Source organism: Eurytemora carolleeae, unplaced genomic scaffold (genome assembly GCF_000591075.1).
Source record: "Eurytemora carolleeae unplaced genomic scaffold, Eaff_2.0 scaffold1454, whole genome shotgun sequence".
Classification (NCBI taxonomy): Eukaryota; Metazoa; Arthropoda; class Copepoda; order Calanoida; family Temoridae; genus Eurytemora; species Eurytemora carolleeae.
The window spans coordinates 6,490-23,889 of NW_019397399.1; the positions used below are offsets into that span (position 1 = coordinate 6,490).

At 32.0% G+C, this 17,400-nt stretch overlaps 1 protein-coding gene across 1 annotated transcript; it reads right to left on the reverse strand.

Annotated features, from left to right (window-relative positions):
* Positions 1-10,698: 10,698 nt before the first annotated feature.
* On the reverse strand, positions 10,699-17,375 carry LOC111714085 (frizzled-2). The gene is made up of 14 exons (XM_023489118.1): positions 17,287-17,375; positions 16,886-17,059; positions 16,559-16,706; positions 15,502-15,578; positions 14,971-15,180; positions 14,423-14,498; positions 14,021-14,101; positions 13,655-13,888; positions 12,911-13,055; positions 12,617-12,740; positions 12,425-12,556; positions 12,258-12,324; positions 11,624-11,809; positions 10,699-11,514 (listed from the first exon to the last, which is right to left on the reverse strand). Exons 1-14 carry the CDS (start codon positions 17,351-17,353, stop codon positions 11,475-11,477), a joined length of 1,761 nt encoding a protein of 586 aa, XP_023344886.1. The 5' UTR covers positions 17,354-17,375; the 3' UTR covers positions 10,699-11,474.
* Positions 17,376-17,400: the final 25 nt, after the last annotated feature.

The following is a 17,400-nucleotide window of genomic DNA, read 5'->3' on the forward strand; positions in this document are numbered from 1 at the left end:
CATTATATTAAGTTTAAAGCTGAAAAAGTAACATATTTTTTTCTCTTAAAATAATGAAATTAACAGAAAGGAGAAAGCAACATAAAAAATGCAAATTTTCTAAACAAATCTAAAAGAGCGCATTTATTCTTGAAGGATGACAAGACCTCAGTTTACAATGCAGGAAAAAAATGTCCTTGCTTTTGAGTTCCAGAAGTTTGAGCGCAAAATTCGCGATACAAGACAGCCATATGCTAAGTCAATTATTATTATAATTATCATTATTTCAGTATTCTTAATCAATTTCTGTAATTGTAAGCTCTTATTATAATCTATTAAAATAAAATGTGAATTCAAAGATAAATTTTTCTTTTACTGGTTGCCATGGCACGCAACCAGACATTTTGTTAGGGGGCAAGAGGGAAATATTTTTTTGACCCCCTTCCTCTAAACATTTTTAGGGGGGAGGGGGGGCAAGAAAAATGTGTATTATACTCAAACAATAAAAAAGCTAACCTTACCAATTCAAGTCAACACATCTGATATGAAATAAAAAAAGAAATCCATTCACCATTAAATCAAATATGTAGATTGTACTCAGACACTGACAAGAAATGCCTTTCATCAAAAAATCATGATTTTACATGTAAATATTTTTTTTAATATGACACATCACACAATATTTGCGGTGAACATGTAGGATTAATTTAATAGTTGTACTTTAGTATTAAAGCAATATAATAAGTCGCAGAACTGATTGTGAAAATATCTATAAATACTTAATAACCCCCCTTTCCATTTCCCAGGAAAAAAAAAACAGTATAATAATGATCATGGTTGATCTCAGGTAAAAGAATGCTCTTCTCATTCCTGAAAAGATCTCTCTGCAGTTTCGTTAGTGGTCACTGGAAGGGTAAGGGTTATCCGCATTAAACGTCGTGCTAATAGAACCAATTTCATTACATCAGTTTTGATTGCATCTTGAATGGAATTCGGAACTTCTTCCTGTCGCAGTAAATGGCTGTGATAAGTGAGTAGCTGCGTGCTTCTAATATTTTTTCATCCTCTGAGAAATACAAATTTACAGCTGAGGACAATGAGGAAATCAATTGTATACAGCATGGAATACTGGTATTAGAATTCTTTTTTATGTACCACAATCCCATAACATTAACCATAGACTATTCGAATTTCAAGCGGGGAAAGGGATTCTGGAAACATAATTCTTAAGGATACTGAGCTGAAAACTTTAGAATGGGATATTCTTAATCCTGATCGGATAATTAATCTGGAGATTAAAAATGAGTGGAGAACAAGCAATATTTAATCTCGAGATTAAGAAAAAGAGTGGATTAAGCCTTAATCCCGATATCCACCATTCTAAAGTTTTCAGCTCAGAATACATAAATAGAATTAATAACTATATCAAATAAACATGTGCGAAATATTTGAATCATCATCTTTATGAAAACTTTTATCAAAATGCATCCGAACTTGAGCGGGAAGAGTTTATGTCCCATAATATTGAGACCCTGCAAACCTTTGAATATACTATAAATCCTCATTTATTACTAGAAATGTTTCTAAATGATATATAAAATGAGACTATTTCTTATTCCACAGCAAAACATAGAAGAGAAAATGAGCACAAAAAGTCTCTTTTTAATACTTTTAAAAAACTACAAAACATTGCTCTCAACCGGACCCCCCTCTGAATGCTCTGAACATTGATAATGAAGAATTATATAATGAGTTTATTGAATCTATAGAACTTATAATATTAATTATCGCAACAAGATTATTGACAGAGTGGATGGGGAGAAGCAAACTGCTTATTATTGTAGTCTAGAAAAAAAAATTTAACACTCAAAAATACATATCAAAACTTAATGTAAGAAAGGATGGGTAAGATTGAGATAAATAAGCAAACTCAGATTGAAAATTAACAAAAGATATTCCTGAATTTCTGGGTTTAAATCCTGAGAATCCGAGTCTCTCCGAAGATCTATCATTAGATTTGAAATAAGTCTCTCGGAAATGTCCGCTGTTCTGAAAAGTACCAAAAATAGTTCCTCGCCAGGATACTTGGGATTTACTTATGAATTTTACAAAATGTTTTGGTGTCAATTTGGTCCTTTTATTTATAAAGCCATACAGCTTCGAGATAAGTTACACGATTCACAAACAATAGGCATAATCGCCTTAATTCCTAAAAGCGACAAGCCTAAAGAATACCTAGATTCGTGGCGCCCCTTACCTTTACTAAATAGTATCTACAAAATAATCTCTGGGGTTTTAGCTAAAAGACTCAATGGCATACTGCCGCAAATTATTCATTAAGATCAGTGTGGATTTGTGCCAGGGAGATACATTGGAGATTGCATTAGAACAACATATGATGTCATTGAATTTATTGAATATGCTAAAAGAAATAACATAACTGGACTGCTTTTACTTATTGATTTTCGCAAGGCTTTTGATAGCATTTAATTCAATTCATCGAGGGATCTTTAAAGTATTTTGGTTTCAAAAATAACTATATTAAATTGATCAATATTGTATTGCGCAACTTAAGGCCTCCATAAACCATGCAGGCAATATCTCCTCTCCATTCTCAGTGCCGTCAAGGTGACCCAATAGCGTCTGCATTATTTATACTCTGTATTGAAATATTATACATTCTTCGCAAATCTGAAAGCGTTAAAGGAATTAACATTGGGAGTATTGAAGTCTTTTTATCTCTTTATGATTGTTGTAACTTTTTAAAATATGATTCTCAGAACCTACGAAATGCTATTCAAATATTGAACAACTTACATGAGATATCAGGGCTACAAATACAAGTTAAGAAGACACAATTCACGGTCTTTGGTACCATACCAGATGACTACATTCTCTGTCGGGATCTTGGTCTTAAATGGGATCAACAATTGAAACTTCTCGGGATCAATTTTGATGGTACATTATTGAATATGGAAATTAACTTCTACCTAAAAATATTGGAAATAAGAACTGCAATTAAAAACTGGAAATATAGATTTCTCTCTCCTATTGGACGTGCGTGCATTGCAAAAACTGTTATTATCTAAAATGTCACACATGGAATTTGTGATCCCTTCATTGAATAAACACAAACTTAAATCAATTGAAATTTGAAAATGAGATATATCAGTTTATATGGAAGGGATCTGATTAAGTTAAGAGAAAAGATGCAAAACAATCTGAGCTTCAGGGTGGGCTTAGCTTTCCAGATGTAATTTCTAGATGGAAATCCTTTAAAATATCTTGGTTCAGGAGATTAGAAAGGAGTAAGAATAAAAGCTCATGGAAACATATATTTTCTCATAACATGTTAAACACTTCTCATATAACCATTGATACATTCCTAACTACAGCTGGCACAGCAGAATATAATAGAATAGCCAAGAATTTTCCTAATTTATTTTGGACTGAATGTTTACATTTAATTAAACCCTTCATGCTGGAGCACCTAAAAATGCATCCTGAGCTGAAAACTTTAGAATTGAATATCCTTAATCCCGATTGGTAAATTAATCTGGAGATAAATATAAAGAGAACAAGCATTGTTTAATCTCGAGATTAAGAAAAAGAGTGGATCAAGCATTAATTCTGATATCCACCATTCAAAAGTTTCCAGCTCAGAAGATATTGTCACATTTCCTATTTGTGGACCAAGTGTATTTATGATGAACTCAGTTGAATTTAAAAAGCAAAGGTTTGGCGCCTCGGTATTAGAGTTAATTATTCATATGACATATTAAAAACTGAGGGAAATTTTTCTGACTTTTTAAATCCTGAAGAATATAGAATTAAAGGAATTGACTCTTTGCAACAAATTTCTAATCCCTATATCTTTGGATTCCAACGTCGTAATCCAGATATTCTAAATTATAGAAGTTTGAAAAATGCGATTAGAATAGCTATACAGAAATGAGGTCTACGATTGGAAAATATTCCCCTTTATCTTCCCTCCAAACCTTCATTAATTAGTCTAATTAACTATTTTATCAAAGGTTGTAACAAATGGGTTAAACTTGCAAAGAGATTAGAATTTTGTAATGCTGAGGGAGAGAAAGTGGGAAACTGAACCTTGAGCCCTGCAAGAAATTAACTTCTAAAGATGTTATCAGCTTACAAGAACTAATTTTTATAACAATAAATTAAAATGGTTTCATTATCAAGTTGTAAGGGGTACCCTAAAAACGAACCAAATTATTGCTAGATTTGTTCCTAATACCACCCCTAGCTGTTCCTTTTGCAATTTTGCGCCAGAAAAAAATACTTACATGTTTTATGAATGTTTCGTAATATTTGACTTTCTATAAGATGTTTATGAATTTTTTATTAACAAATGGAATGATATATTAGAAATTCCTAGTAAAAAAGAGTTTATTTTTGGCAATCAGTCTAAAAGTATGTGAGATCCGATTAACTTACTTTCCTTGCATGTTAAATATTTCATCTGGATTGCTAGCTGCAGAAAATTCACTCCAAGATTAAATCCATTTCTTTCTTGGTTTAGATTTGAGTTAAAAATCTACTAGCTCATGGCGACATTGAAAAACTCGCATACTTAAATGATTAACAGTTATAATATTGAGGAGGTTCTTTTTCTGTAATAATATGTTTAGACTTTAAATAAATTTCAATGTTGTATTATTATCTTATCATATAGGCATTATCCTGAATTAGATCATTTAATAGTTATCAAGGTGATCCAATTCAAATTGATTATATAATCAACCTGGAGCTACTGCAGTGAAAAATTTTCACCATGCTTTCCTAGCCCAATATGGCATGTACATCATCCTATTGATGCTCTCCTGGCAGCTGGACTAAATGATGTATTAGGAGGATCAACTGTTTAACAGATCATGAAGGATATTCAGGCATTTAAAGAATCTGTCAGGAGTTTCTGCATCATTGATGAAACCTGGAGCAGCTTTGCTTTGTTTCAACCTTACCACCAAAACTAGTCAAGTTTGAAACTGAAACTAGGAATAACCAGTCAAACTATATCCAGGTCCTTATAGATCTCACAACCTGTATAAGGGAACTGAACAGAGCAGATGCACATCCCATGATCCCAACCAATCTAGCTCCTTGTTTCCACACATGGGGATCGAATACTGATAAACAGACACTCAAGGATCATTGGACCGGCCATATTACTGGAACATATTTCTACGAACAGACTGACTCTCTGGCAAGAGCTGAAACCCAAGGATATGTTCCACCTAAATGACCATCTCAAGCTCAAGATGGGTAAATCCTCGGTGGAATACTTCAAGGTGATCTACAAAATCACTGAGTGCAAGGCTAAGAGCAAGAACGAGGCCATATCTCTAAGATCAACCTAGAGAAATAAACTTATCTAAGTTATCCAACCTTCCAACGTCAAAAAGTCTAATTTATATCATTTCTAATGCATTTATTTCTTCTCCTGGTTACTGAACGAAAAGTCCATTTTCAACATTAGAAATATTTAAAATTTTATAACCAAAAAGTGTAATGCCAAATTCCATATTGTTATAAATTACAAATTATACTCTTCCAGTGCTAGTCATATCTCCTCATAATCTAATGATATTACATATTCTTCAAGTGTTTATATCTTTCAAGATTGAACTGAATCTTACGATTTAAAATTTCCAATATTTCCAAGGTTGATTTTGTTGTATTCCCCTTCAAATTTCCAAGATTGATTTTGAATTGCAATTCCCTTCAAAGAAAGAGATAAAAAACGGATCTGCATTATTTTTTATTTTTTTATTTTTCATTTTGTTTTTTCTCTAGTATTTAATAGTAATGAACGAAAAGTACTTTACAAATGCAAATTTTACTGTCACGTTTTCTGCTCAATATATTAAAATTATATGTCTTCTGTAACAGAGTCAGGGGCGGATACAGGATTTAAGTGAGGGGGGGGGGGGGCATGATTTTTTGGGAAAAAAAAAATAAAAAAATAGGAACAAAAAATCGTGCCGCATGCGAAAATTTTTTTTGACTTAAAAGACTCAAAAAGAGTCAAAATTAATGACTAAAGACTAAAAAATTAGATTTTTAACTGAAAGGAACAAAATTAACGGATTAGAACAGGAATTTAGGAACAATTGAAAGATTGTTCAGGAATTAGGAACAAAAATAAATGATTAGGACAGGAATTTAGGAACAATAAAAAGATTGTTCAGGAATTAGGAACAAAAATAATGGATTAGGACAGGGATTTAGGAACAATAAAAAGATTGTTCAGGAATTAGGAACAAAAATATTGGATTAGGACAGGGATTTAAGTTGGGTCGGACACAGTATTAGGAACAGGAACAATAATAAGAACATTAGCAATTTAAAAACAAAAAGAAATTACTAGTTATACTTAAATGCATAAAAATTAGGACCAATATTACAATTTTGATAAATGAGTATTGATTAAGGAACATTACTAGATATGAACAATATTATAACTTAAGTCTAGTTTCTTACAAATTTCTAATTCTAAATTTATCGTTAACAATAACATTTACTTTTCGTTGATTTTTAAATTAAACTGAAGAAAAGAAAGTCAAGATTTCCATTAAATAAAAAAAGCTTGAAATTGAAAAACACATTCGATTTATAAAATTGGGAACATTTTTTGCCTCAAAATCTCAGGGAGGGGCTACGCCCCTCCCTGAATCTGTCAGGGGGTGGCGAATGTCCCCCCGCCACCCCCCTGTATCCGCCCCTGATTACAGAGTTGTCGATATTTAAGATATGAAATATTATTTATTCTTGAACAAGTATATACCGTACATAGCGAAAAGTATATAGTGAAAAGCCAGACCCCCTCACAGAAAAGGAACATGGAATAGTAAAGGAATTGAATCTTTGCAACAAACTCTGATTTTCTAATCCCTATATCTTCGGATTCCACCGTCGTAAACCTTTGAAATTTCAAACTATGACTTTTGTTAGATCAAAAAATATAAGTTTGAAATATCAAAGGTTTACGACATTGGGTTCCAAAGATATTGGGATTAGAAAATCAGAGTTTGTGGCAAAGAGTCAATTCCTTTGAGAGGGGAAAGTACAGAGAGGAGAGACGTTTTTCATGTGATTATTGATTAACCAATTTGTAAACAAAATTGATTTAAGTTTTTTTTTATAAACGTTTGAAGAAAGTATTTCACAATGTTTACATGTAAAAACTATGTTACAAAGTAGATGTGTGGTTTTCTATGAGACTATTGAAGCAAGTTCTAAGCTTTGCATTAGATTTCTTTCTAATTTATGCAAAAATGACGTTAACACAGTTCTTGGCAGAAATTTATTTTCCATTGCAAATGATTGTTCTGTAAATCTTTCTGACCTCAGTAAAATGTTAGTTAAAAACAAATGAAATTTTTTGATGTCCCATTGGACCACATGCATAGAAAGTTCCGGTTTTACAAGAACTTTTAAATACAAGAACGAATAATTTATAAGTTGAATATGATTCCATGATTCCAAGAAAAAAAATTGTTCAAACTGAATAGTGTTTTTTTTCTGTGAATATTAGTGCACTTGAACGTTAGTGCAAATGAACATATCCAAACATAAAATTTACTCGAAAATGGATTATTTTTTTTTCTGTAAGTATTAGTACAATTTAACGTTAGTGCAAATGAACATGTCCAACAAAAATTTTTCAAACGGACTAATGTTTTTTTTCTGAAAATAATTGTGCAATTGAACATTTCCAACAAAAAATGAATAGACTAATTCTTTAATTTTTATGGACAAAATGGTGAAATTTAAGATTTTAGTTCGATTGAACATTTTTTGTTCATTTGCACTAAAATATGTTCATTTGCACTAATTGTAATTCATGGGCAAAATGGTGAAATACTAGATTTTATGTTCGATTGAACATTTTTTGTTCATTTGTTCTAAAATAAGTTCAATTGCACTAATTATGACTTATAAACAAATCGTGAAATTAAAAATTTTAGTTTGATTGAACATTTTTTGGTTCATTTGTACTAAAATATATTCATTTGTACCAACTTCAATTTTACCCACACTCTTAGCTTTAGTTCAATTGAACATGTTTTGTTCATTCAAAAAGGATTGTGGTTTAAAACAATCTAAAATTATTATTTTCTTAGTTTTTGACAACTGAAATCAAAGAGGGGGGTGTTCAATGATAGTGGATTTCTAGGCGCCCCTTTCAATAGAAATGGTTAATTTTGGATTTTTTAGCTATTGTAGACACTTTCTAAAGGATGGTATGGTTTTAAAAATCTGAAATAATTATTTTCTTAGTTTTTGACATATGAAATCAAAGAGGGGGGGTGTTCAGCGATATTGGATTTCTAGGCGCCACTTTCAATAAAAATGGTTCATTTTGGATCTTTAGGCTATTGAAGACACTTCCTAAAGGATGGTATGGTTTTAAAAATCTGAAATAATTATTTTCTTAGTTTCTGACAAATGAAATCCAAGAGGGGGTGTTCAGTGATATTGGATTTCTAGGCGCCCCTTTTGATAAAATGGTTCATTTTGGATCTTTAAGCTATTGAAGACGCTTCTTAAAGGATTGTGTGGTTTAAATAATCTGAAATTATTATTTTCTTTAGTTTTTGACAAATGAAATCCAAGAGGAGGATGTTTTGTGATATTATTTCTCTTGACGCCTATGAAGAAGTATTTATTATTTATCAATTCAAAATAAAATATAAAATATTTTTATAATTTCACTTGCCCTTCCTTATTTAATTTTGCATTAATGGCACTGATTCTTCTTCAATTTCAGGAGTCTGATGTGGATCAAACGGCCCCCTCACTATTGGCTTTTTGGCCTCTGACCCATACAGGGCTCCTCCTGCAAGCTAAATCTGTCCTTGTTAGCTTTTTTGCCATGGTCTAATATTCTGTCAGACCTAAAATTTTGAAAACAATAATGATACATGGGCAATAAAATATTTATTTATCTAAATACCTGTGTTGGGCCAAACATCCCCCCTTTCTACGCCCCTGATCAAGAAAAAAATTGAAATTTTTTTCGGTCCCTTATGGATTAAAGGAATATAGGTGCAAAGTTAGCACCATTTATCTCTATTATTACAAGAGTTGTTACAAACTCTAGGAGACTAGTGAGGTCCTTTGTCCTTCTATATATAAACCCCAATAGTTATGCAAGTTTAGGAATTTGTGACACTTAGAGAAACAAACTATGAAGTCTTAATCACAATATAGACTTTTAATATAAATTGTTTATGTACCATTAAAAACTTTAAGATCATGTTGAGATTTTTCGAAAAAAAAGTCTTTTGAGATTTACGGGATCCTGGGAACACCATCCTCACCCCCGCGTCCCAGGCCCCAAGAACCCTTTAGTGGGAAAAATTGGAATACCGTAATACTATTACAATACTTTTTTCATTGTTGTAATCATCTTTCAAAAAACCTTTTTAAAATTTTAAAAAAAATCTCACAATTAGACGATTTTTTAGTAAGGTCTTCTGCCGAGTGCACCCAGTGGACTAGAATTTTGTGACTTTATTTTTATTCTGAAAAAGTTCTGTACATTGTACACTTTAACAATGGATTATACAAAACTTTCCTAGGACTTTTTTTCTGCAGACTTAAATAACTGAGTTAAAATTTCCCAAAACTTCTTGTTGTTCGGATATATTTTTCTCAGGACTTTAATTCCAGTGATATTTGTCCCTCCGACTTAATTGGCAGTCCCAATACTAATTTAGGAAATAAGTCACAGGAAACATATTTTCTCGGGACTTCAGAATATTATAGATTGTTTTTATTTCCAGGTATTTTTTCTAACAACTTTTATAATGATGTAAACAGACTGATTGGATTTGAGAGTCACTCTTAGTTGCGTAAGGATTTTTTCCCAATCTTTACTTCATCAGTTCATGCATTTAAGAAGAAAGTTTTATTTGAACTATTAATTACATAGAAATTTTTACATTCTACAGATTTTATTTACATATTAGTAACAGATTTTGCATGGTTTTTTTTAAATATACAACTGTACAAGATACAAATACTCAGTCACACATGAACAGTGAACACTGATGCTAAACGTACATTAGAGATAAAAACGTTGAATTTATCCCGGAAATTACTCTACACCATATGTTTTGGGAGTGATAACACTTCAAGAAACAATAAAATAATTACAGTGTCAAAAACATTATATAAAATATACATTTCGTGCCGCTAGTCTTGGACAATGGACAATGGACATATCGTTTGATCCGTTTTTATATTCAAGTTTTTTGGCTTCCATAACTCAAAAATGTATTTTCTAGAACTATGCAAAAAGTTAACACCGATGCATGGACCTACATCTTTTTATTTCACAAAATTAACTTCTAACGGAATAAATCATTTGTGATACATATTTTAAGACTTTGCAGGATTTTTTCGAGCTGTCTGAAAGCCAAAAAACTTTAATGTTGAAAACGAATAAAATAGAATTCCCAACGCCGAATGCCACTATAAATAAGTATCAAATCAAATCAGAACAAATGCATATAAAATAAACAAAATAACTTCATGGATAAATGATCTTATTCGGCAATTCACATATTTTAACAAATTCTTGATTTGGCAAGCACAAATGTAATAAAATTTAAAAATTCACATGTACTCAAACTGAGTATTTCGTCTTTGTTGATTGAACTCGAATTATTTTTATCTATGAATATTATGTTTTTATGGGCTTTGAATTTACGTAGAACAATAAACGGAATGAAGTTCAAATTCGATTAAAAACTAAGTAAATAAAAACAAATGATTTTTCCATATCTGAGCAAAAACATAATTCTGAAATGATATTTTCAATCACATTTTAATGAAATTATGAACTCAATAGTAAATTTAGGAGTTTTAAGCAATGAATTCTTAAAATTGTTAAGTTTTTTTTCTTAAAGTGTTTACTGTTTACACTTTGAATTTGTTTAAACAGAACTTAATATTGATCTTGGAAGTTTGGTTGACCCAAATTTTGTTAAATCTATAACACTGATTAGAAGTTATGGAAATATGAAGATTCTTTTTCTGAAGCCTCTTAAAATTAAGTTCAAATAATCGTTTGAGAGAAGTTAAAAATTCCATGATTTAACAACAACTTTTTTGTTACTCTTAAAGTTTAAAGCTAAAAGTTACGTTTGAAATCTAAAACTTTTCTTTGTACAGTATTTGTGAATTGGCTTAGTGAAAAATAATTTTTCAAATCATGAAAAAAATATAATCATGTTTACTACAACAAAAAACACACTGGTAGTAAGTTACAAATAACAAAAAGGAAGTGAGATTACAACATTTACAAATACTTAAGAACGTTTTAAGCCCAAGATGAAGATACTTGAACTTGGTGAACAAATTAGCTATAAGGGTAATCAATTAATATTAAGACTGGAACTGACGACCCTACTGTGAATGAGACTGTTGGTCTCTTGTCTTGTTCCAGTCCGTAGAAGGACGAGTTAAACATAAGCCTGGCCTCTATTTAATCCAAACAGTCTTCTGAAATTAAGTAATTCGAATAAATTAAAACATAATTTGTGAAATTATTTTAAACCATAATTTATCTTTTTTGTGTATGAAATATATGATCTCAGTTTAGATGTTTTACCTGAACAGGTTTGTCCATGTTTGAACAGTTTTCTCGGTCCAAACCCAGACTCCAGAGAAAATACCGATGATAAGAATCATGAGATACTTTATCATGTAAACAGTGAAGTCAGGTCTAGGAATATCGGCAGAAAAGTCTCCGGTTCGCGGAGGACAAGGAATTTGCCATGCGCGATACTTGGGATCTCTAAACACAATATTTATTGACATTTGTACTTTTTATTTTAGGAATATGAATAATTGTTCAAATCAAATCAATAATCAATAATCAGGGCTGAGAAATTATATTTGGAGTTGGACATCGCTATTATCCGTTTTTTTAAAAATTCAGGATTTTTAGGCTTTCTGAAGACTTTTGGCTGTTGTATTCTCTAAAAGTTGCTTTTCTGACACTTTGAATTTTTTTTTCTCTGTCAGTCAGAAGCTGCCTTGACGATTTTCAAATTGATTAATTGATTTAGCTTCATTACGGCTTTATCTTCTGTCTGATTCAAAATTGTGCATATTTTTATAGAAGAAAACTGAATTTCGTCAAACTTTGTAGATTTTGGCCAAACAATAAAAATCCCGATTCTTGAATATCTAAGAAAACGAATAATAACGATGCCCAGCTCTGATTATTGTCTAAAAATAACCTGCAGATAGAATCCTGCCACTGCAACATCCACGAGGAGAAATAGTACTGCTCGTAGAACAAACAAGCTGAACAAAATGTAATTATAACTTGTCAATGAGAAGTTTATAATGAATAAGAAAGCTATGAGTATTGAGTAATGCAGCTACTAAAACATCTTAAATCTACCTATGATTATACAAGCCGGGACCGTGTAGAGTACAGAAAACACTCCTATCCTCAGAATCAATTTCTCCAACTTATCAGTCTTGCCTCCGTCCTGTTTCATCACAGTTCGAATCTTTATCAGAGAAAATAGTCCTAAAAAAACATGAGTTATGGTGATTATGTGGTAACACAGGGGTGTACTAATAATATTACCTAGAAGTAGAAAAATAGATCCCATAGATATGTAAATAACTAGAGGAGTGAGAACGAGCCAACGCATACTCCACACGTCCCAGAGACCAACAAAGCAGGTTCCAGTCAGAATATCCCCTTCAACCTAATATGAGTTCAAATTAGTTCGAAACTTTAACAAAACGAACAAGGATATTTTAACTATGGTTTGGATATTGTTTAATGTGAGGGAAAACGTCGATACATCATTACCAAGAATGGCGAAGGAAATTCAGAAAATGTGGTCTTATTTCCTTAGTAAACTCTCATACTTACTTTCTGTATTATCTGGACAACAATTGTCATGATAGCAGGTACTCCCCAGGCTACAAAATGGAACCACTGGGACTGGGAATCTATTGCCTCCTGACCCCACTTGAGTGATGCGGAGAGGAACCATCCTATTGTTAACATTACCCACCTAAAAATGAAATACATTTAGTAAAAAAAAGCAAAGGCTGAGCAAACATATATTTTTTAGTGACTGAAAATAAAATTAAAGTTTGACATTTTTTTATGAAAAGTTATGACCCAATTTTAAAGATGTCTCGAAATTCAAGATGGTTAGCTTATGAATTTCAGAAATGCTGTACGACTACGATTGCCATTTTTAAGTAGATTTCCAGCTTCTCTTTCTTAACGGCTGTTTGACGAAAAGCATCCATTTCTCTTGTTAAAATGGTGAAACAAAATTTAGGTTGAGGAAAACATTTTATAATGATATATGTAAACTAGCTTGGGAACCCAGCTTTGACAGGTTAATCATTTTCCCTATAAAAGTCCACCCTTTCAACTAAGAATCTCAAAACCAAGCTAAGAACATTCATTCCCATGGTTCTCCCGAGTTTCCCAGTCAAATTTTGAGACAAATCGGTCATGGGGTTCCTAAGTTATGATCGGAATACAAACAAACAGAGATTACTACTTAATAAACATTGAAAAACAGAATTTAAAAAAAGCATTAGCAAAAAAATGGAAGTAATAAAAATTAAGATGATCCATAAAGAACTGTTCACTTACCATAAACTGCCTGCCATGAAGAAAAAGTAAATGATCATAAAGAGAATTGTACATCTCCAATCTTGCAGGAATCCCTGCCGAATCGTACGTTCTTTCAGCAGATTTGGCCGGGACGAATCAGGTTGTTCGTCACAGGATATTTCGTCCCCAAGAGCAAAACCAATAACAAATGCTACGGCAACCATGGCGAAACATGCAGATAAGTATATAATTGGGCGCTCAGGATATCCAAACCTAAACAAGAAAACTAATTAATTAATTATAAGATAAATCTTGATGGATTTAAAGAAAATTTACATTTGAAAAAGATGTTTAAAAAAAGTTAAGTGTGAGAGAAACGCTACATGAAATTGTCTTGTAACCTACCTTGACACGTCTGCGAGAAAGGAGAGAACCGTAAAAAGAGTTGATGCAAGACACAGACAAGCCCAGCAACCAACCCAGTATCTAGCATATTAAATACGTATAAAACTTATCTTGTATATTTATGAATACTGAACACTGAGCAGGTCAAGGTTTTATCATTTAAATCAGAAAAAGTGAGATATGGAAAATGGATATTCTTATTATCATGTGGTCTTGAAAACATTTGTACTTTGCCTTTTTTATGCTCTGAAAATTCGAATTGTTTTTAGTACATCACAAAATACTTGTCATTTTGCCTGAATGTTGAATGGTTATTCATAGGTTCGTTATTTTTAATGTTTTAAACTTTGGGAATATTCTTACACTTATATGGGTATAGAATACGTTTCTCTGATAAATTACCTCGAGAACCATTGCTGCTCTTCTGTGAAGAACATTTTAGAACAAGGAGCTCCACAATCTTCAACCATTTGATCTCCTAAATATTTATATATACTATAAACTTAAAGGGACCGTAAGTGTATTTTAAAGGGAACCTTCATGCAAAGATAGCAATGCCCAATATTCCTAAAGAATGGAGAATATAATCAGGTAAGCGCTGGTCAAGTATGGATAAGATATCCATGTATTTTACTATTCATTTCCATTTGTGGTTTCTCTGCAAAAGCAACTTGCATAGTTCTTGCTTATTTAAGAAAAAATGGAAAATTGATAATAATTAAATACTTTTCGTGTCAGAAAAACGACGTTGTCTTTCAGATTTTTGACTCGTATTAAGGTTGTAAATAGGTTATTGCCATCTTTGCATAGAAGGTCACTTGAATTTTTGCCAACACTTACTTAAAAACTACTTTTTATATCATACTTAATAAAATGAAATGGAAATTCTTCAAAATCATAAGTCAATAAATAATTACAACAATCTGTAATTAGTAATCTGTAATAAATACCTATATACAGTTTATACTCCCGCTCCGAGGGAACCTCAAGATGTGCAGGACACACAAACTGCATTCCAGCTCCAGGATAGTTAGGGAGGTAGGCTGGAGAGCGTGTAGGTGCAGGTTTATATCCAGAATCATAGGAGTCTAGCGGAAGGTCTCCTGTATCACCCATCACACAAAGTTTCTCCTTGCTGTCTCGCGGGAACTTATCACAATCTGAACATAGTTACGAATACAGCAATGTAAGAAATTGACCTAATAAACTATTTTAAAGATGTTAAAAGAAAAACTTCCGATAGTATCAACAGGGGATCTAATTTTTGCTGAAACTAAAATCTTAATCAATTGACATCAATTCATCTCTATTAAGTGAGGACTAAAACTTTTAGACTGGCGTGGTCTATATCAAATTCAAAACTATTAAATGCAAAATCAAATTTGAATTCTCGTCCATAGGTTGCATTTATTTTTTTTCCCATTAATCTGGTTTTTTTTTCATTACAGATTATTAAGACGTTGTTGTTGTTGTTTTTTTACCTAGGTTTGCCGGCCATTTAAACCCAAATTTGTTCATAAGTTCTTCGCATCCGTTCTGTGCAGCTCGGCAAAGTGACCTAAAATTTAAAGAATTATTGAAAAGAAAAAATGATCTATAGGTTGTTGTTTGAATTGCATACCTAGTTTAATAAGAATTTATTTGTAGTTTGTAATCAATGCATAGGTTCCGGTTCAAATTTTGACAATAAAAACATTAGATCAGTTCTCCTTGCAACATAGGTCTCTTAAAATGACAAGACGTAATTTCAAGTGACCCTATATTGATAATCTGGTCTGTCCGATTCACAATGGTACTCTTAAATGATCAAATATGAATTAGATTTCCATGTTTTTGTTCAATAAATACTGATAATTTTTTTTGTGGTTTCTTTGGTGACTTTTGCGTTTCGTGCTTCAAAATAATGGAGAAATTATCAGAATTAAACACTTCAAGCAAAAAACGCGCCGTTATCTTTCATATTTTGAAGTTTCCAAGGATACCGTAGTTAATGTTAATGTCCCTCTTTTTTAATAGGGGGTCATTTGAAATTACACTCACAGTCTCTTTCGGTTTTGTACATTATAAGATTGGTTGAACTACCCTGATTACGAAATCTTTTATCTGAATGACTTACTGTATTTGCTTCCAGTACAGGGGCGTACATAGAGGGGTAAGGGGCTAAACCCCCCCCCCTCAAAAAATTAAAACAGGTTACATTTAATCCGTTGTTCTTGCAATACAAATCTGTATGGCTACCAGATCAATCATTGGGAAATCATATTAGAAAATTAGTATACTAGAAAAATTATAAAACTTTGCTTCCGTGTAACTGTATGAAAAACATGAAGAAAAACGTATGCGTTGGATCTGGATTTACAAATCTTAGTCGAGAAAACTAGGAATTGAAATACTTCCATCACATCCCAATAAGCTACCATGTGGCTCAACATTTGGCTTTTATTTATATATAAGCAAGTTTTTTTAATCGTTCCAATATACATACAAAAATGAAGATGCAAGAACATTGAGAAATAATGGATATTTATGATCCCATACCTGCAAGGAGGAAGCGGCTCATCCAATATTGTGCAGACAGGAGCGTACACTGTACATAGAAAAATATGGAGATGTTTGGAGCACTGGACCTTTACCAAAGGAAAGAATGCTCGAGCTTCCATTCCTGCTTCCTCCTGTTTAGAATGACCTGAAAAAAAATTAAATAAACTGTGCAGTGTCCAATCAAATCAAGATTATAAACAAAGTATTAACTTAACGGGGCAACCTTTTGTTAGGTTGATTTAACAAAAACAAACAACCATTTTTGTGTTAAAGCTCCGATAAAAATTTAGTAAGAAAATGAAAATTATTAAAAATTAATCGTACCTAGTAAGTTGGGCATTATTGTCATGTTGTACTCCATATTAGTACACAGCTCTATAGTTATCGGTTCACATTTTGCATTGATTGAATGTTTTCCTCCAAGTGGGGCTATTTTACTACGTCCACTGGTCTGTGGTTCAGCCCGGGGCGGGACTATTACATCTTTTTCTACTTCAACTAAAAATAAAATTTATTACGACCTTTAATTGGGCAACTAAAATGGATCATTGATTCATTCAACTGTTTTCATTCTAATTTCCCCCCGAGAATAATTCATGTATTCAAGGGTTGGGAAATTAAGACAGACTGAACACTTTCTGTCCTTTTTTAAGAGAATTAAGAAAAAAATTTGCGAGTTTAAATTTTTTTTTATCAATTTCCATTGCATGTCGATAAATGACTACCTTTGCTATCGTCCGTGATTCCTAAAGAAGAAGACAGGCAGAAAAATATTAATGCAAGAATAATCATACTGCTTCACGTTCCCGTCCGCCAGTTAATTTATCAAACTTTCAACA

What these genes read in the sequence shown, in the direction of transcription:
- LOC111714085 (XM_023489118.1), bottom strand. Translation starts at nt 17,353, where the DNA reads ATGATTATTCTTGCATTAATATTTTTCTGCCTGTCTTCTTCTTTAGGA. An exon ending in AATAATGCCCAACTTACTAG is followed by an intron (nt 16,707 to 16,885) that starts GTACGATTAATT and finishes ATTTTTTTTCAG; the next exon opens with GTCATTCTAAACAGGAGGAA. An exon ending in GGAGTATAAACTGTATATAG is followed by an intron (nt 14,499 to 14,970) that starts GTATTTATTACA and finishes ATAAATATTTAG; the next exon opens with GAGATCAAATGGTTGAAGAT.